Here is a 21,084-nt window from a genome sequence, read left to right as displayed (position 1 = left end):
GAGTATGGGAGTCCAGTGTGAGAGAGTGTGTGTTGACATCCAGCCTTGCTGTCCTGCATCAGGGTTCAGGTAGCTCACGGCCAACACACCATGCAACCCTGCATAGCATCTCTCTGTGCCAGGGAAAGCCTGCTGAGTGAAGCTCACAGAGAGAGGGCAAAACAGCCCAAGAGACTTCTACACACACACCCAGCCCATCCAGAAGTACACACACTCTCTCACATACTCCCACTGGCAGACACATACATACACACACAGTGACCCACAAAGAAGGGCATGGGAAACTCCTCTCAAAAAGAGGGGGAGGAGGAAAAGGGCAAAGAAGAAGAAAAAGAAAAAGAGGGTGACAAGGAGGAGGAAGTGGAGGAAGAGGAAAAGGCTAAAGTGAAAGAAGAGGAGGTGGAACAAAAGCTGCCTTCGTGTTTTAATGAGCTAATCTCTAGTGGAGATCCAGTGCTGGACCTGAGCCATCTTCGTTTCCGATACCTCCCTAAGGAAGTTATGGGCCTGCTACATTTGGAGAAACTGTATTTAAGTAGAAATCAGCTTCGCACTCTGCCGGATAGTATTGCTCAGCTGCAGGGCCTGCGCACTCTTGCGCTTGACCTAAACAAAATGGATGACGTCCCGCTGGGTGTGTGCCAGTTGGCCAACCTCACCCGCCTATACCTTGGCAGCAATCGGCTGATGAGCCTGCCACCAGAATTCAGAAACCTGCAGAACCTACGTTGTCTATGGATGGACAGTAACTACTTTCAGCGCTTCCCCAAGCAGCTATATGAGCTCCCTCACCTGCGCTCGCTACAGATTGGTGACAACAAACTTAAGACGCTGCCGTCAGACATGTGGCGCATGGAAGCGCTGCGCAGCCTCTGGCTCTATGGCAACCGCTTCACTGAGTTCCCACGTGTTCTCCTGAAGATGGAGCACCTGGAGATTCTGGATTTAGACCGAAACCGTATCTCAGAGTTCCCCAGTCTGCTACAGTTCCCAGCACTCCGACTCTTTTCCTATGACCACAACCCTGTGAGGGGGCCGCCGCGTTTTGGACAGGATGTTATAATTGTTGGGGAAGGGGCAGCACAGGCCTTGAAGGAAAGAGAGAGTAAAAAGCAAGCAAAGGAGCGAGCAGAAAGAGAGGCAGAGGCAGCAGCTGCAGCCGCAGCCGCAGCAGCTAATCCAGCCATCCATGGAATACTAAAGAAACTCCGAATGAGCAAGTCTTTGACAGCAAGTGCAGCATCAGCTGAGGAGGATGTGACATTACAAATCAAAGAAGAAGAGGTGGAGTCTGAAAGACATACAGTGTCATTTGACAAGGGGGAGCATGAATATGAGCGTGAGGGGTATGATGGTTATGGAAGGGTAGAGGTGGAGTATGAGCAAGGAAGATGAGTGTAATGATCGATTCCTCCCCTTTAACCACAACAAGCTTAATTTGGATTGCAATAACTCGATTAAAATAATACTCTAGCATTTTTCAACATAATATCCATTTACCACATCTGTACTACATATGCAAATTCCACACAGGAGTCGACACATTTCCCTGTACTGAGAAAAGAGCAGAGAACCCAAACTCGAAACTCACTCATAATAAAGGTTTAAGGGTAGTTGCTGAATTCTCTTAGTAAACCTTTAAAATATGTGATACTTAGACCTGTGCGTAGACATATTGGAGGGCAAGAGCTCTAGAGAAAAAAACTATAGGAAGCCCACTGAAATCTGTTAAGACCCTTTATCAGATCACTACAGGCTAATGCACAATATACATTGTTTGATTTTAAAAGTGCAACCCCCACCAAAAAAAAAACCTCTAGATCTGCAGTCATAAATTGAATTAGGGGTTTTGTCTGGAATTACAATATGTTAATTTATTATATATTTGAATAACAGAGTAGATCATTTAACACGCACGTCATTAAGACAGTGTATTTTGCCTTTCAACGCACACTATTTTTTTATATTTTATATTAATATTTAATATTTGCTTCCTATTCTCCAAACCCCAAAACAATAAACTCAACATGTAAACCACACATTTGTGGCATTGAGACCTCAGATGTAGGCTATACATATATATATATGTGTGTGTGTGTGTGTGTGTGTGTGTGTGTGTGTGTGTGTGTTATTTTATTGCTATAGAATCACTAAACAGGGTGTAATTATAAGATTCATCATGTATCTTACACAACTTAACTAGATGTATCATACAATGAATATAGTCCTACAACTGTTCTGCATGGTATTGAAGTTATCTTTTAATTAGCTCGCTTTCTTACGTGCGTAGCCAAATGACTACTTGCTTTATTTAAACAGATTATATTTGTAATGCAGTCATAAATATTGTTCAACAGTGATTACATAATAAACCAGTGCAAAAAGGTGAACATGAAATTCTCAGTGTTACCTTGTTAACACACTGTTACCTGCTCTCATTGGCTGTCCAATCTTTTCCAATCTGTAGTCGCTGAAGCAAATGCAAGCCGATACCATATCACAGGTGGCATCTAAAAACAATAAAACCAACAAAGATTGTTGAAGAATTGTTCGGCTAAGCTGCTGTGGTTGAGTCTTCAGTGTCAAGTGCAATCCATGCAACATCTGTCTTCTGGGAGCCACTTGAAAGCCATAAAAATGATAATTATAAAGCATGAGGCAAGAGCAGAGGCTCAAGCCACACATAGGTTCTATCTGTGCACATACCTGGTTAGACTTTAACAATAAGAAGGGAAAGTTTTACTGTTCTTATGTAGTTTTATACAATCCTCAACCGCTAGAGCAGCACAGTAACACATAATTCATGCTATTTAAACTTTTTCTTAGGTTTTCGGCATTCTTATGTGATCAATGTAACATGACTATGTTAGCAACAGATAACAGATAATCTTCCCTATGTGACAGGGAGTCACCTTCTGAAAGGATGAATTGTTGTACAGAACAATTATTTCCAAATATATCTGAATGAAGAATTCTTGAAATTCTACAAAAATTGTGCTTTGCATAACCCTTTATTATCTGAAATCAATAATTGCCACTAGACCACCATAAGTGAGTTTCGAGTAAACTGGGTTTGTGTTATCTCAGTACAGGGACACATTAAAAGTCTTTTCGCTGGTAATCGTACAGGATGTGGTTGATAGATATTAGGTTCAAAATTCCAGAGTTTGCTCCGACAAGGCTGCTGTGAGAAAAAGTGAAATAATTGCAATACAGGACTCTCACTTTTAGGTTTTGCACTTAATTTATTATCATCAAATAACCTGTGAAGAACAATGTACACAGTGCAGCTGTAATGGACTGAAAGTTTAACAACTTTATACATAATGAAGACCAACTTGTGTGTGTGTGTGTGTGTGTGTGTGTGCGTGCAAATGAGTGGGTTAACGAGAGAGGGTGTAATTCTACTCTAAACTGGGTGTACTGTATCTGGAATTGGATATTGCGATTGCCGTGATGTCTGTTGCTGAAACGAAATCTCTCATTAAATAATCATTGGGTTTGCGAAAATGTTTTTCAATCATTCATGCGCAGCTGGGAGAACGATCTAGTACTTGAACAGACTTATGTACACCAGCTGTGTAATTCAACCGAAGGCTCTAAACTTCAGAAATGTGCTGCTTTTGAAATGAGACATGGCAGCCAGAAGCAACAGAAGCTACAGAGCTTTTGAAGATCATAAAGATAAATGGACAGCGCTAGCCAAACTAATGTTAACACTGATAAACCTTGTTAGAGCAGCCAGAGTTTCTCTGAGGACGACATGTGAAAAGCAGAGAACGGTGTGAGGGGATGAGAGAGGGGGAAATGATACAGGGGGATGCTTCTCCTTAAAAGGCCAGAGTAAGAAGCAAAGATGTTTAAACATTAGCATGAGGCGGGGAGGGAGCAATTAAATGAGACTTGAAGTATAGCGGTCAGCTGTCATCAGGGGTGTCCTCTAATTCTCATTTTCTTCAGGCTTCTTCATTCTTTCCTTCTAATGACCAGCATATTTCCCTCTTTATATATTCCACTCACACTCTCCAAGCCTCTTGTTCCCTTCTTGTCAAGTTATGCTCCTTTTAAACCCTTCCTCCACCTTCCTTCTGTTTAACTTGGAAGCAAAGCGGGGTGGGCTAGTGTGGGTTAAAAAGATACTACTTTCTGTTTCACTCTCTCCATCGCTAACATTAAGTTCAGTTTTTTCCATTCTGTGATGAAAAACTGCAAATCTTACTTAGTGTTCGCTGTCATGCACACGAAGTTTCTTTCATCCGAAGGAATGAAGGACTTTTTTTTTCAGTTTACAAAAAAAAATAATGGTTTAAAACCAAAGAGAAGACAGTACACTTGGAAGATGTTTCACATTGTGCGACTACATGTTTGCACTAAAGAGAACTGATTCACATTCTGTAACTTTTTCTTGTTTTTATAAAAACTAAATTTGAAAACATTGCTTGAATACACAGTAGCACAGTCTAGCAAGCGGTCTGCCATGATTTATGCTGGCCAACTTACACAACTTATACTTAGTGGCCAACTTTCCTTATTATACTTTATTAAAGGCTTTGAGCTAAAATGGCTTAATTGTGGTTAACTGTGGTTAAGGGCTCTATTAGGTACTGTTTCATGAATGCCTGACTTCAATCTCTCTTCCTCTGTCTGTTAAAATATTAGAGACACCATCTGTTAAATCATTTTGGCTTTCTGAGTCATCATTATTGTATTATGAGGTATTTGGAACTAAAGGTTTTTCTCTTAGTCCAGTTTGAACGACAAACCTGCCACTATTACCTGTCTTTTTTGACAAGCTTCAGGTGGAATGGGATATCATTAGCAAGCATATGGAGATGCTTTATTCCAGATTAGGTCCAAAATGTTAACATTTTCAATGGTGCAAAATTCTCTGATCTTAAGCAGAGGCTTTGTCATCCCAGATGCTATACACACTATATGGACAAAAGTGACATCACAAAATCACACCGATGTTTCCCATTCCAAAATCATGGCCGTTAATATGGAGTTTTTCGCTGCCTTTGCTGCTACAAGAGCCTCCACTCTTCTGAAAAGGCTTTCCACTACATTCTGGAATGTGGCTTTGGGGATTTGTGCTTATTCAGCCACAAGAGCATTACAAGGTCAGGCACTCATGTCAGGTGAGGAGGCCTGGTGTACAGTCAGTGTTCAAATTCATCCCAAAAGGTATCCAGTGGGGTTCCATGCCAACCTTGGCAAACCATGGCTTCATGGAGCTCGCTTTTGTGCCCAGGGGCATTGTCATGGTGGAACAGGTTTGGGCCTCTTAGTTTCAGTGAAGGGAAACTGTAATGCAAGAGCATACAAAGACATTCTATACAATTGTATGCTTCCAACTTTGTGGCAACAGTTTGGGGAAGAACCACATAATGGCGTGATGTTCAGGTGTCCACGAACCTTTGGCCATGGAGTGTAGCTCTGGAGAGGATGAATGAAGGTGCAAAGCATTGAGCTGTGCAAAACTAACGAGAGAGTTTACTGGAAATACATCACACATATACCTCAAATACAAACGTTTGCTGTATTCATGATCATTAATGTTTTTATGGATATGAGCATCCTTGTGTGTGGTTTAGAGTATTGTTCTAATATTATATAATTCATACTAACATACTAACAACTGATGGCTATGTCCACGTATTTGATTTCTTTTTTCCACTGACAGATTTTGGCACAGACCTCTGGCTATGTTGGACTGTTTTGGATGTAGGTTTATGGGGTGACATAAAGCAGGCATGCACTGTGCACCAAGCCTCTGTGCTAAATCATGTAGAACACTAGTCTCTGGTTTATACTGCCTTCATTCTCTTTGGGTCAGTTACATACCATTCTAACACATGACAGTGAATGAGCAACAGATTCGAATGTACATCACATACAGCTTCACTTTTTGCTACTAGTATAGAACTGTCTTGGCAGAGAAGGAAGGTTTGATGAATTAATAATTCTGAAACCCAATCATTTGAATGAAAGACTTCTCATTAAGGTGCCCCTGAAATTAAAATGGGTGTTTCAAAGCTTTTTGTACCTGTTCCTAAGTCTTATGGGGACACATATGATATTTTAGAGATATTCTTGTTTTATTATTTTCAAGTTCACCTCTTCCAGGAAAATAATCAAAATCTTTTTATGCATATTTGTGCAAATCTTCATGTCTGTGCAATTAAATGCGCTCTAGGACCATATACAGTATGTTCCACTCCCAGGGGCGTGTCTTGGTCAGCAAACTTGGCTCATCGCTTTTTTGCCCTTGCACCTTCCCACACACTATTCACACATGATTTTCTTTGGTTGGAAAAAAAAAAACTTTGGTTGGAGTTTATTCATTTCGTAGAGGCTGGAATTTGTACAAGGTCGCAGTACAGTTTTTGGAGATGTTTTACCAACTTAGGGCTATTCACTGCTGGGATATTTTGCTTCATTAGACTGAGCTAGACTACGATTCCATCTTTCTATGCTACAGAGGCTTTTCCATCAGTAAGAAAAGGCTCTTGTTAACTCTTTGCTGTTCTCTATATTTAGCTTGGCCACTGCATATGTTTAGATTCGCCAGACATATGGCATATCTCGAACGCTGTTGGCTTCTTGTGTAAGTCAGTGAAGCAATTCAACCTGATGTCACTCTAACTTCCTGTTTCAGAAGGAAATACATCAACATACGGAGTCAAATCACAGCTAAGAAGCCATTTTATGGGGACTTTAAATTCTTTCATTAAATTCTATTACCTGTAACTATAATACAGAGAAAATTAAGTTTAAAATTAAGGATTTGTTTCGCTGAAAAATGTAACACTATGCCGCACACACACACACACACACTTCTATTGACATACCTATGAATACAGCTAATTAATACTATGCCTCAATCTTTCCATAAATTTAACCTCTTTTAGTTTTTTAAATAAAAGGTGCCATTTTTGTAAAAAGGAGTTTTACTTGTGGGGACTGGAAGGGTCAAAATGGTCCTCACCAAGATATAAAAACATATACACAATGCAGCTGTAATGGACTGAAAGTTTAACAGCTTTATACATAATGAAGACCAACTTGTGTGTGTGTGTGTGTGTATGTATGTGTGTATGTGATTAATTACTTTAATGAATACAAGGCAGTTATAACAGGATTTGTAAATATGAGTATTATTCAGATTGAAAACTTCCTATAGCAGTAAGGTTACCATCATGATGAAGAGAAATGGGAACATGGCAATATAACACATGAGTCGGTAGCTTTGCATTTATTGGATGGATGACTTAATATCCACAAAGATTAAACCTGTGAGGGAGAGAAGAAGGAAGAGAGAAACTATCAATTTATAGAGTACAATTAAAAAAGAGTTTTGAATCATATTATTTACTTTTTTATTCATATACATGTGAATGTGAATGTATGTGTCTGAGTGTTCAGGGTTGCATGGACTAGTCGATTAGTAACTAATACATTCACTAGTCCAGGGGTTCCCAAACTTTTTGGGCAAACGACCCCAAATGGACATTATGAAACTTCTGCAACCCCAAGCCTCGAGCAACCTACATTTTTTTTTAATTCCCGATTTATAATATAGGACTACTGTAATATTTGAACATTTTATGATGTCAGTCAGTTACATGTGTTTAATGCAAGTGACTAAAAACCAAAGGAATATTCCTAGCGTTGACTTACTAGTCTAGTGGGAAGTGTCGTGTTGTTATAGGAAATTCCACACCGGGGTGGTGTGATACGGCGCAGTGTGAAGCAGCCTGGTTTATACTTGAAAGGTGTTTAAAATTCAAACACTAACTGTAATAGGAAATTTGAAATTTGTAAAATAAATAAATGAAACAAAAGAAGAGATTGTGAGTTTCTCTCGTGATTGTGAGTTTCTCTCGTGGGGTCGCGACCCCTAGTTTGGGAACCCCTGCACTAGTCGCTGCTCTGGGGAGATGTAGATTATTTGGGACAGTGAGAAAAACAGAGAGGCTGATGGTAAAGAAAGCAGGCTTAATATACGTTTTTAGTCTGAAAATATTTCAGATTAGAAGAAGCCAATTCTACAATCCACTGCACAAGACTACGCAGGGATTTTTTTTTCTTTTACTTTAATGAATTGTTAATGATATGATATCACTAGTTTTCGGATGATACTGCACTGAAAATAATTATATCTGGGAAAAAAAATTAATAAATAAAGGTAGGCCTATCTTGAATAAAGGAAATGTTATCTTATTCTCATTGTGAAATTATTATATAACAAGTATAAGATCATTAAGGCTGTTTTTAGACATTTTACTGTAGACAGTTTACTAATTTCAAGCTTAAAAATTTCTTATTCTATTGGCAGATAATTTTGCTTCTTTCCAGAAAAAAATGCTTGCAATAAGTACAATTATCTGCTAAGACTATTTCAAGCTTGAAATGAGTAAAGTATATATAGAAATAGTCCTGAAACTGCTTTTTCTACAATTTTTTAAAAATTTGAAAAAATAGTAGTCGTCATGCAACTCTAGTGTGGGTGTGTGGGTGTGTGTATGTGTGTGTCTGTGTCTGTGTGTGTGTGTGTGTCTGTGTCTGTGTGTGTGTGTTTGTGCACGTGCAGCCTCCTATAAATGGCTTTCATATGATATGGATTTCATATGGGAACACTGATTCCAAACTTTTGAGCAGTACTGTACGAGTGACATTCATACTTGTAGTGTTTGTAGTATTTATACCTGTCTGTGTCTCGTCCGCTGTATCCACTGCCTCTGTGTTTGTGAATCCCTCCTCTATTCCAGCCTGTCTTATGCATATTGAAACCTGCCTTGTTACAAAACCTGCACACAAACCATCAAGCTTTTTTTTTTCACTACAAGTCTAATCATCTCAGTAATAGTCAGCACGAATGTTTATATAATAGCTATAAACACTGGAATAAATAGACAAGTTTGTATTAATTTTAAAATGCTGAGGTCTTGACAGGGCACACACAATGCAGACATGCAGACTCACTTGGTGTGGTAGTGTGAGAGGAACTGCAGTGGGTCAGACGATGGTGTGTCTGACAGGGTCTTGAGGATGGGGGTGTTGAGGATAAAGCCTGAGTCTTCCTGAAAGAGAACAGAACTCACTGGCCTACTTTGCACACTGTGGCAAAGCCCAGCATCTATAACGCATATTTTACTGCACCACATCTCCACAGAGATTCGTTCAGACTGCTCCGATCTTTCACATGGTCGTATCTGGCATTGCACCACTATAACTCAGCCACTGCTTACAATGTGATTACAGTAGATTGGATTCAAGTGGATGATAAATCATGCCCACCTGAAAAGAAACCAGCTTTTAATGATGACTTTCAGCACTCTCGCTAATAGGAAAAATCATTAGTCTCTAATGCAACACTACAGAGTTGAAGCTAATGCCAGAGCACTGTAAGCATTGGACCATTTACAATACCCAAGTCCAAAAAAACTGAAATATGTCTTGCCGAATTTATGTAAAGAACTTCAACAAAGACCATTTTCTGATGAAAATGGAAAGTCAATAAATTAAACCACTCTGATAGTCTTGATGTCTCTCTACTCCCCAGAAATGTAGAGAGACACAGAGACTCTTCAATGCGATTCAAATCCTATTAAGCCAAGCTGGGCCTGAGAGTGACCCATGGGAGACTCTGTATTACATTTCTGTCCACTTAAATCACTTAAATCACCCATTAAACTACAACAACAACACAGCACACACAGCAAGCGCTGTAAGCACATATAGGCACATATAAAAAGTGCTGTAATTCCTACGCTGTTCACCCGATTTGGATGTAAATACCCTCAAATTAATGCTGAAAGTCTGCAAGTTATTCTCATGTTCATTAATTTCAACTCCAATATACCGTGTTAGACAACTAAAACAACAATTATTTGTCAACGTCCAAATATTTATAGACCTGACTGTACATCAACCATGAACTACTTGAAGAACTTCAGATTTAGGATTTGGAAACTTGGGACCACCCAAGCCCCAAACTTGAATGTTATAGAGGATGTTAAACATGTAGTGCAATGTACATCATGCTAGAAGTGCTCTGCATGGAATAAAATTAAAGCAAGAATACAAACAATCTTAGCTATAAGAACTGTTTGGAGGCTGTGAAGGGGGGTTACTAAGTACTGACTCACAAAGCACCCACATTTGCTGTTATTCATGAACTAAGTACTAATTGTGCATTATAATTTGCAGATTTACAGTACTGTGCAATAGTCTTAGACACAAGCAAAGAAATGCTGTAGAGCAAAGATGCCTTCAAAAATAATTAAATTAAATGTTTCTACATTTAAAAAAATACTATAAAGAGCAGTAAACAGTAATAAATTAAACAAAGTCAATATTTGGTGTGACGATCCTTCGCTTTAAAAAAAAAATAGTAGTCTCAGGTACAATTAGTGCAGTTTTATAAGGAAGTGAGCTGTAAGTGTTACTGAGCATCTTGCAGAACCAGCCACAGTTCTTCTGGAGACTTTGACTGTCGCTTCTTATGCAGCGAAATCCTTTATATTGTTAATATTAATATGTAATATTCCAGTAATTAATACTGCATCAATATTTAAATGAGAAAAACAACACAACACATGATTTGGGCAGGGGTGCCCAAATTTTTGCACATAACTGTAACAAAAAGAAAGCTCATTTTCAAATGCTAGAATGAAGAATTTTCTAAATTTATCATACTGTGAGAAAGTAATACGACATGGTTTCACTCTCATTGCCCAGGTTTATATAAACCTTCACACCGTCTTTATACGGAGTGCATGATACAGTACATCCATAAGTGTGCATGATAACAGAGTATGTATCATCCAGATCATCTTACCTCTAATGTCTAGAGGTTGTAATTCAAAGCGAATGGCCTTAGGGTATAATTTTGAAGATGTTTTTCCATTGCTTAATAGAATAAAAAAAGCCCTTTGAAATGTCTGGAAGATTATACATGCCTAGTCATCTTGACCTACAAACACTTGACATGATAATCTAGGGAGAAAGAGTAAGCAGGTTAATGACAATGCCGGTCAAACCTTCCGTCCAATAGTCCTCTCAGCAAAGATCAGGCTCTTCTGTCTGTGGCCACGAGGACACACCAGTAGAGAATCCTGAGGACAGAGAGCACCATGACATTGACATGACAAACTAACCTTATTACCAATCCCTTAATGGAGTAAATGAGGATGAGTGTAGGAGTGAAATTTGACTTAGTGAGAAAGCAATGAGATGGGATGAGTGAAGGTGAGTGCTGCTCTCACAGGGCATGTCAGCATTTTCTGAGCGTCTCTGGTGAATGCTGTCTCTCGAGGAGCATGAGTGACCAATTTGGGTAACACTTCATTGCCCTGATACACAAACACACATACACAAGCATGTGAACAATGTTTGAGGGATACAGAGAGAAGACGATTCAACAGAGAGAGACAGAGAGAGAGAGAGAGACACCTGAAGGAAAGACGTAGGGTGGAAGTCCATCCTCGTCACGCTGCTCTGCGTCTGCTGAGCTTCTCCCTGACGGTCACAAACAGGTAGGCAAGCTAACATGACAGAGCATATCGGGAATTCAAGTACAAAGTACAATGCAGTCTAAAAGTAACTGAACAGTGAAGTTATTGTTGCTTTCACTCTGTACTCCAGTACATTTGATGCAACAGTGACTATGAAGTTAACATGCAGCTGTAAAGATATTCAGGGATGAACCACATAGGATTCAGACCTCAGAAGACCTTACACAGCTTGGAGAGTTAGCTGCTGTTAAGTTTCTCTTGCCCAGCTGTGCATCATACCCAGAGTACAGTAATGATGGGTCTAGGAAATGCTCTAAGAATCTGTCTATTGTGAAACATTTACAACCAAGTATTAAACCTTATATTTATGTTTAGTATAAACATCATGTCTATTTTAAGATTGTCATATGTCAGTGTTTTTCCTCCAATTATCTGTAGCAATCTGAAAGGAGTATAGTGTGATTCTAAAAAGGACTGTTATTGTGTCATATAAAATCCAATATGCTGGAGTGCAGAGAACAAACAGCACTTTTTGAACTGAGCAGGTAGCAAAGCACTCTGGTGTATTGCCACAGCTATATTTGACTGTCGCTTCTAATACACCTCCTGTAATGAAAAGCAGTAAGAATGAAAATATACTGAATTGTAGACCATGGGGGTGTCTTGGGGTAGAAGTATATTGTAGTGCTGGTTGTTTCCCTCAGTAAATCCACTCTTCTCTTTAGCTCTCGTGATTTGATGCTTACGGTACACTGTGGCACAAACACAAAGACTTAACACTCATGGCAATACTTGGATATTGCAATCATGACAATGCTTACTTTCATTCATTCATTCATTCATTCAATCATCTTCAGTAACTGCTTTACCCTGGTCAGGGTTGTGGTAGATCCTGGAAGCTATGGGTATGAGATACACCCATCTAATGGCAGCATGCACACACATCATTCACACCTAGGGGCAATTTAGGGTCACCAATCCACCTACTGGCATGAGGACAAGCACAACTCCACACAGACAGTAACCCAATCTCAGGATCAAATAGAATATCCTGCGTCTTCATATTTCTGCTTAATAGTTGACCTTAAGGCTTGATTTTACCTGAGAGTGTGGGCCTCTGAGGAGTATAACTGCATTTATACTCTGTCTGGCATGATACTAATTTCTGAATACGAGAGAAAGAAAGAGAATTGTAGACAAAATAAATATAAACCATGTTACCAGAGCTTAAATTGGTTAGGTAGAGAGCAGAGATATGATTCTCACAGGTCTGGGGTGTGTGTGAAGCTGCAGATATCCGCTTTCTCTGGTCTTATCTGTCGTGCTGGGCAGAGCCTCGGCTCCACTGGGTACAGTCAGTGGCTGGTAATGGCGCTTAGTCTGGGACTGAAAACTGTCCAACAGTGAAACACTAGAGACAGACATACAGAGAGAGAGAGAGAGAGAGAGAGAGAGAGAGAGAGAGAGAGAGAAACCTTCAGGTAAAGATGGTAGAACCAGACACACAGGGTTATCAGAAACACAGCATTGTTTGCTGACCCGAGGTTGGGGTTGTCAAGCAAATCAAGGCTGGGACTGTAGTAGACAGCAGGTTTCAGATTGGCAGAGTAGCCTGTCCCATAGTGATGACCTAAGCATGAACTGAAGCCTTGGTTACCTGACAGAAAGAGAAGAAGATCAATAAAAACAAGGTGTCCCAGATGTACCAGGGAACTCACATTTCACATTTAGGCAGAAATATATTATTAGCAAAGTATGAGCAGAACACAACATGTACACAAAGAACAAACTGCTTATTTGATTTTGTTCTCCATAGTTATAACCATCCACTAATCCTAAACTAAAAATATTGAATTATCATGTGCATGTACTTTATGTCTTATCCTAAAGAAAGTAAAAGAAATTTGAATGTCAGTGTCAGATGTTCATGCTTCATTGTAAGCCATGGAGGAGAGTAAGGTGTAAAAGGTGTGGCCTCTTCTCATCTCCTCTCACCATAGTCATGTTGGTAGGAGGTGCAGTGCAAATTGAGAGAGGAGTTAAGCATCCATCTGTCTGCTTTGCCTTTCAGGGAAGGCTTGGTTGTATCCAGTGGTCCACCCATCTATAAGTAAAAACAATACACCTACAATACACTACACAATACACTTAGACACATAACAAAACACATTTATAACCAGGGGTTATACTCTCACCCTCCACTTTAATAGGAACAACTGTACACCTGATCATTTATGCGGTTATCCAATCAGCCAATCACGTAACAGCAGCAGCACAATGCCAAAAATAATGCAGATACAGGTCAAGAGCTTCAGTCAATGTTCACATCAAACATCAGAATGGGGAAAAAATGTGATCTCTGTGACTTTAACCGTGGCATGGTTGTTGGTACCAGATGGGCTGGTTTGAATATTTCAGAAACTGCTGATCTCCTGGGATTTTCACACACAACAGCCTCTAGAGTTTACACAGAATGGTGTGAAAAAACAAAAAACATCCTGTGAGAGGAGGATCTGCAGGCTGAAACACCTTGTTGATGAGTGAGATCAGAGGAGAATAACCAGAAGACCATTGAAGACTGGAAAAAGACCTGGTGATTTTTTTTTCTAATCTTAAACTGTCCAGTTTGGGTGAGTCTGTGCCCATGATAGCCTCAGATTCCTGTTCTTGGCTGACAGGAGTAGAACCTGATGTGGTCTTCTGCTGTTGTAGCTCATCCACCTCATCATTCAATGTTTTGTGCATGCTGAGATGCTTTTCAGCTCACCATGGTTGTAAAGAGTGATTGTACGAGTTAATATACCCTTCCTGGCAGCTTGAAACAATCTGGCCTCAATTTTCCTCTGACCTCTCTTATCAACGAGGTGTTTCCTCCCACAGAATTGTCCATCACTCAATGTTTTTTTGTGTTTTTGCTCCATTCTGTGTAAACTCTAGAGACTGTTGTGTGTGAAATTCCCAGGAGATCAGCAGTTTCTGAAATACTCAAACCAGCCCTTCTGGTACCAACAACCATGCCACAGTTAAGGTTACAGAGATCACACTTTTTTCCCCATTCTGACGTTTGATGTGAACATTAACTGAAGCTCTTGACCTGTATCTGCATGATTTTATGCATGGATAACAGAATAAATGAGCAGGTGTACAGGTGTTCATATTAAAGTGGCTGGTGAGTTTATATTTTACTTAGTAACTGTGTAAACTGTGACATGACAGTAAATCTGAATCCGAATCTGAATCAGGGACATTTCTTGTGTAGTTGTATTTCATTACTGTGCTTAAGTATTAGTTTGGTGTCGCTGTCACTTTTTATTCCTTACAATTTAATTTAAACCTTCAATGTACTTCTTACAATTCACAAAGGCCTCTTCTTCTTTCATATATCCAATGACTATATGCTGTACATCATTACAATGGGCTCAGTTTACCATCCAATCATTTCAGTTTAGACTAATCAAGTTCATCAATCTAGAAAAAACCTATCAAGAATTGTGGCAAATGGTCATAAGCCGTGACGTCATGCTACATAACGTAGTCAGTGTTATAGCTATCTGTGTGTGTGTTTGATATGGAAAATCCACCGCTGCAGTGTGGAACTTTATGATTAACGGCCCTGGCCCTACCTCAGGAAAATGTTTCAGTATCCTGGAGTAACCAAAGATTTGTATAAAATGAGCAGTATTTACCTCACTAGAAGGCATGAGCTAGACATGATCTAATTTGAAACAGCATGTTGAGCTAGGTTCAGCTAATGTGCTAACATTAACTGGCTGTAATTGGCTAATTTATCATGTTTATCATGTAGCTCATGCCAGGTTAGACTAGCTCTGATTCCAGTAGCTAACATAATAAACTAGGCAGCGAGTCAAATTCTAGCTAATGGTAAATATTGCAAACTTACAGAAATTAAATGATGTTTTCAGGCAAAATTATGTAGCTGCTATACATAATTTTATGTATAAAAATAAGAAAACTTACTTTTACTTTTCACATGTAAACAAATGTTAAAAACATTTACTTTTTACTTTTTAATACTTGAGTACATTTAAAAGTAGCAACTTACTTACTTTCACTTGAGTACTTTTTTGTCTGGATACTTTTAACTGAGTAAGATTTTGGCACAGTATCTATATTTTCACTTAAGTACACTCCTGGGGAAAAAAATAAATAACTACATAAAAATAAAAATAAAAAAGGGCCAAGCCAAAAATGGCAAAATATTAAACTTTTAATAGTCTTAACAACAAATCACTAGCTAGAATTAAACAAATAGATAAAGTGTGGCCCTTGATGGGCTGCATCAGGTGTGACAGAGAACCAAATAATGACGAATCTTTAAAAAAAAACATCCCAGAAGATATTTTTGGAAATTTTTGTACGTCCAGACATGTGTTAGTTTGAATTTGACATCAAACATTTGAATCATTATCATGATTTTAACTTTGCGTACAATAAGATTATAGAAGTGAATTTCCCTGTTTCTAGCTTTTCCCCGAACAGCAAAATTAAACCAGCAAATGGTGGCACAATGGTGTTTTTTGGTTTTTTTTTTGCCCAGGAGTGTATAATTTCTCTGAACTTTGTCCCTCCCGGTCTTATAACCACTCAGCACATTTGTGTAACTATGAAACATTTGCTCAGACATGAACAAACAACTGTCATGGCAGGAAATGAGAACAGGAGACTGTTATTGCAGTAGGGTGGATTCAGGTACTATGCGGTATCATTCAGTAGGGCACATTTTCAGTTGATGTTCACAATGTATTCTTTCAAATTCAGCAAAACACTGTAGACAAGCAAATTATTATTATTTATCTTTCATTTATTTAATGAGTGACTGTTATGCAAGACCTGGCATGCCTGTAACAAGCATATAACTACACTCCGGGGGGGAAAAAATGGGCCAAGCCTAAAAATGGCAAAATATTAAGCTTTTAATGGTCTTAACAACAAATCAGTGATCAGGAAATGAGCAAGAATTAAACAAATAGATAAAGGAAGTTAGTATGTGAGCTTTTCCCTTTGATTGCTTTAAATGTTTAAGCCTTGTGGCCCTTGATGAGCTGCATCAGGTGCGGCAGAGAACCATATAATCATTAATCTTTTAAGAAAAAAACATCCCAGAAGATATTTTGGGGAAATTTTGTACACTTAGACATGTGATAGTTTGAATTTTACATCAAATATTTTTGTGATTTGTTGTTAAAACCATTAAAAGCTTATTATTTGACTTTTTTTCCCCCAGGAGTGTGTGTAGTCATGAAGATTGGTTACTGCTGTAATCAGTTTTTAAGTTTCAGAATATGAATTTTATTACATTACAGAAGAAAGTTACCTGCTGCAGTGTGAACCTGCGCGCGCCGCGGGAGAGCGCCGTTACCGCCACGCTGTTACCAAGGAAACCAGCACGCTAACGGCGCGTCACGAGGTCACGTGACTTTGGGTCCCTTATTAAAGTACCAGTAGTGTAATACAGTAATGTAGTACTGTACTGTTACCAGTACTGTAGAAGCAAAGTCAGGACAAGCCAGGGGACAAGGAAAGCACTTGAATTCAACTGTTTTGTTATATTTCTTTATTCATTTGTTTATTTATTATTTTATTTTGTAAGGTGCACAATAAATAATTTCACTGTAAAATAAATAAAACTGTAAACTGTAAAATATAATTGTCATATTAGCTAGGCTTGTATAAAAAAATAAATAAATAAATAAAAAAGGTTGCAGAAGCAAAGTGAAGATAGCTAGAAGTCTAGATACCCACACTGGATGGTGAATCAAAAGAATCAAAGCTTGATTCAGTTGATTCACTTCTTTTCTTGACTCACTGATTCTTTTAGTGTTATAGGCTAAAGCTTAGATTGCTATAGGTAGTTTATATGATACAAAGTAGGAGGATACAGGCTAACATTCCTGCTAAATAAATAAATAAATAAATAAATAAGAAACCCTAATAGAATTTGTAATGGTTTTAATGGTTATAATGGGAATTGTATTGGTTTTAATGGAAGCTGTAATGGTCCCTGTGTCTCTCTACTAGTAATTTGCAGCCTTCTATTGGTGACATGTTGTGTCTAGTGGATACCATTAAGGACCAGTAATGGTAATGGTTTCAATGGTTAGCTGATGGTTTGTAATGGTATTTGTAATGGAAACCATTAGAATTTCTGTGATGGTTTCTATTGTTTTTTTACCAGCAGGGATGCCAGGCTACAGGCTACAGCTGTTACAGGCTGTTCAAGTCACTTGAGGATTTATTTTGGGGGAAAGAAAACTGCAGTTCTGGATTTCTTTTCAGCTTCTGAAGCTTTTTGCACACTATGCTGATTGCTGTAATTGTGTTTGTTGTGCTGTCACAGTGTTGTTTGCATTTCTTGCCACAAGATGGCGGTGTTGTTCCATCAGAAGACTGAGCTCCCAGTGTCTGATGCTTGTCCTAAATTCATCCTCTTTCTCTAATTTATTGTTATGAAACTGCATTTCTAGGGGACCAAAATGCAATTAGACAGTTGTCTATGTCTATTTCTATGGATGTTTGTTATGCATCTTTAGGTTATCCATAAGATAGCTGACAAATCAATTCCAGATGTGATAACTGATTCCTTTTTCTCTCGCAGCATGAAGACTGAACAAGCGTCAATGCCGTGACAATGCTTAAGAATAATCATACATTTCCAAAGCTGTTAAAAAGCATGAGCACCTTGACAAGTCTAGCAGTGACACAGCTGGAATGAGAAAAGTATGGAGGAAAGGAGCTGCTTATCATCTGTGAAGCATTATGGAACAGATATGTGTTGAACTGACCCACATGTCTGTGTTGATGAATGAGTGCAAACAGCAGTAGCAGAATAAATTCATCAAATCCTAGTAAACAGCATTCCACCTTAAAACACAACAAAGTAATAAAGCACTGTAGGAGGTTTTCAGATCAGGAACTTAAAGGGTGGAATGTTCCTGACTAGCCAACCACAAAATCTGAAGCCCACTGGTGATTTCAAAAAACCTATGAAACAAGCAGGAAATCAAAATGCCTGCATTACTGAAAAAAAACCTTAGCAGGGAATCATGGAAATGTACCCAGCCTCTGGTAATGTTTATGGGTCAGAGATTTAAGACAGTCATCAGCTGCAGAGGATTAGCTTCTAAGCACTAAATGTGACTAAATGTGCTTTCCCTGGAATGTGTAAAACAGCTATGATTAGTGTATGGATCTACCAATATGTAAACACCATATATTTAGTCTTCGTTTCAGTTCAAATCCAAAGCGAGAGCAAGCATAAAAGAAAATGGGTTGTTGTGCAGTTGCCTACAGCCTGATATATCACTTCAATATTGTGGGAATGTTTATGACACACTTATGGTTGATTTGTTTGTTAGCACATCTGGTTGAAAAAAAAAATCCGGAGTATCATTACAGTTGCACATGCTGTCTCCTTTTTTCCTTCAAATCTCTAGCGCTCACATTAATCTACTCTCACCTTCACTGCCAGTGGCTCTTCTTAAGCGAGCAGAACTCCTCCTGCCTCCTGCAGAGTGACCCGTCACTGTCCCACCTCTCGGTGCATATTGGCTTGGCTTGGCTGCCCTTGGGATCATGCCATTAGTGAGAGTACTCAAACAGTGCAGTGATGTGACTGATCGAAACTGTTGCACAACATCATAAGAACACACACACATGCACACACACGATTTAATTTTACCAGAGCTTAGCTCTACTTGCTGTTCACATACACTTAAAAAAAAACTGAAAGGAAGAAAGAAACAAACAAACAATGAAAGGTGCCTGAAAAGATTTTTGGTTACTTGAAGAACCATTTTTCGTTTCCTGAAAAAGCTTTCAGTCCAATTTCTGTTGCCACAATAAACGAAATCATTTTCCAAACCCAGATCCTTCCACACAATGGTAACATCTGCTGCAACATCAATAAAAGATTCCTCCGAAAATGGGTGTCAGGAATGGTTCTTCTATGGCATCACTCTAAATATCTATTCTTGGTAGCTTTATTGTGAAGAGTGTCAAAGGCAGGAAGTCCTCGCCATTGAACCCTCCTCCAATTTAACCCTTTCTTAAAAGCCTTTTGTATCTACTGATGTGCCTTATCTTTATGCTGGCTCATACTGAGGCCTCGATAGTATGATTGATGTTGGGGCACTAGAGACAATAAATACAGTTCTTTGGCTCTAAAGATTCAAGGTTAGGTCTGTTGGTACACCTCCTCAACCCCCATCATCCTCTAAATCATCTACTGCAATCATCTACTGTCCAGTGTTCCCTCATTCCAAAGGCTTCTGGTTTGCTTGATGAAAAGAGAAATGATTTTCTGTCAGCATCCAATATAAGATTATGTATGGATCTACTGGATCAGATCGTTGTCTGTTGGCAGCCAAGAGTTTTGCATTTCGTCCAGCAGTTTGACAATGTTTAAACAAACTTGACCAGTGGTGAATTATGTGTGTATTGCAGCAAGAGTTCAATTATTGTTGCAAGACAAAATTAAATTTGCCCGCATTAAGAAGTGGGAATAATGAAACCACAGAATTAGCTTTGCAATATGTTGGCCAGATTGTCTCTCTGAGAAAGTAGTGCAGGCTCCACTACTGAAGTCCCTACAGTGTCTCCTGTTTCCATGACATCACAGTTTGTGAGACCTGGAGGAAGTTCTGCTAATGGCACCACTGTGGGCCTCAATGCCATTCACCGATCCTAGCAAAAAATATCTTTTTCTTGCGAGATCTTCTCCAGCTTTAGATAAAAAGAAAGCAGTTTTTTCATTTCTGTACCTTCCACGAATAAAAACACTAATAAATATTTCTTTCTGACATTTTAAATCTTAAATATTCATGAGATGGGAAAACAAATTGTTTCGTTAGGTGTGTGATTGTTGTGCCCATTAGCTTAATAGTATACATCCATTTAACAGAATATGTCACATTGCCCTTGTTTATTTCCTAACTTGAACAGAAAATGGTGTACTGAGGTTTGGCTGATGTTAATTGAAGGTGACAGAGGTTTCCAGGCATGCTCCCTGTAGCTGTACCTTCTTCAGCTGCGTCTTTTTCCCGCAGGACTTAACTGAAAATTACTCACCCCAGCAGCTAGCACAGCCGGTCCAGAAGCCACGAAGCCCACTGACTGTCTAAAAATGCTTTGACAAGAAAAATCTGCCTCACACAACTCTGTCTGTCTCTTGGGGAAACAAACTTAAGGTTTCAGGAACTACAATTCCTAGGAGAAGCATGTTTATTCAGAGAGCAAGCCGTAGAGAGTTTCCACATGCTGGTGGAAAGCAAGAGGGCATAGTGGAGGTCTGCAGGGCTTTAAATAACCAACAACCTAAATAATTCAAATAACTTCAAGAATTCAAGTTCTCGTACACTGCTGGGCTCAAAACTAACTTTTTGGGGGTATGGCAGAGTGTGTGTGTGTGTGTGTGTATGTGTGAGCTTCAGTTTGGGTGCACTTCTGTCATAGCAAATCAATCATCCAGTGTCTGTCTTTTTGCCCACAGCCAGTTAGATCTAATACAGTAGTTACATCATATCTGTCTCCTGATCTCTACAAGTCT

General features: G+C 39.0%; 2 protein-coding genes across 3 annotated transcripts in view; one reads left to right on the top strand and one right to left on the bottom strand.

Moving 5' to 3' along the window:
- LOC113529984 (leucine-rich repeat-containing protein 10B) overlaps positions 1–3,798 on the top strand; it is a 4,519-nt gene extending 721 nt beyond the window's left edge. The window contains exon 1 of the mRNA XM_026919623.3: positions 1–3,798. This exon is cut by the window's left edge and continues 721 nt beyond it. Within this exon, the coding sequence (XP_026775424.2) occupies positions 277–1,395 (1,119 nt within the window). The 5' untranslated portion in view covers positions 1–276 and the 3' untranslated portion in view covers positions 1,396–3,798.
- A 1,017-nt stretch (positions 3,799–4,815) lies between these two features.
- ppp1r32 (protein phosphatase 1, regulatory subunit 32) lies at positions 4,816–17,089 on the bottom strand. Of its 2 annotated transcripts, none has more exons than XM_026918770.3 (12): positions 16,855–17,089; positions 13,515–13,623; positions 13,059–13,176; positions 12,786–12,930; positions 12,621–12,684; positions 12,159–12,271; positions 11,458–11,523; positions 11,271–11,357; positions 11,046–11,120; positions 8,986–9,083; positions 8,709–8,810; positions 4,816–7,293 (listed from the first exon to the last, which is right to left on the bottom strand). In XM_026918770.3, exons 2-12 carry the CDS (start codon positions 13,621–13,623, stop codon positions 7,272–7,274), a joined length of 999 nt encoding a protein of 332 aa, XP_026774571.3. In that variant the 5' UTR covers positions 16,855–17,089; the 3' UTR covers positions 4,816–7,271. The 2 variants fall into 2 exon arrangements, with proteins under 2 accessions (XP_026774571.3, XP_026774572.3); XM_026918771.3 differs by having other exon boundaries at positions 12,171–12,271; positions 16,855–17,086.
- Between the last annotated feature and the right edge of the window lie 3,995 nt (positions 17,090–21,084).

The sequence above is a fragment of the Pangasianodon hypophthalmus genome, chromosome 9, assembly GCF_027358585.1.
Source record: "Pangasianodon hypophthalmus isolate fPanHyp1 chromosome 9, fPanHyp1.pri, whole genome shotgun sequence".
NCBI classification, from domain to species: Eukaryota; Metazoa; Chordata; class Actinopteri; order Siluriformes; family Pangasiidae; genus Pangasianodon; species Pangasianodon hypophthalmus.
The sequence above is the reverse complement of the archived record's forward strand: the minus strand, read 5'-3'. Positions and strand labels throughout refer to the sequence as shown.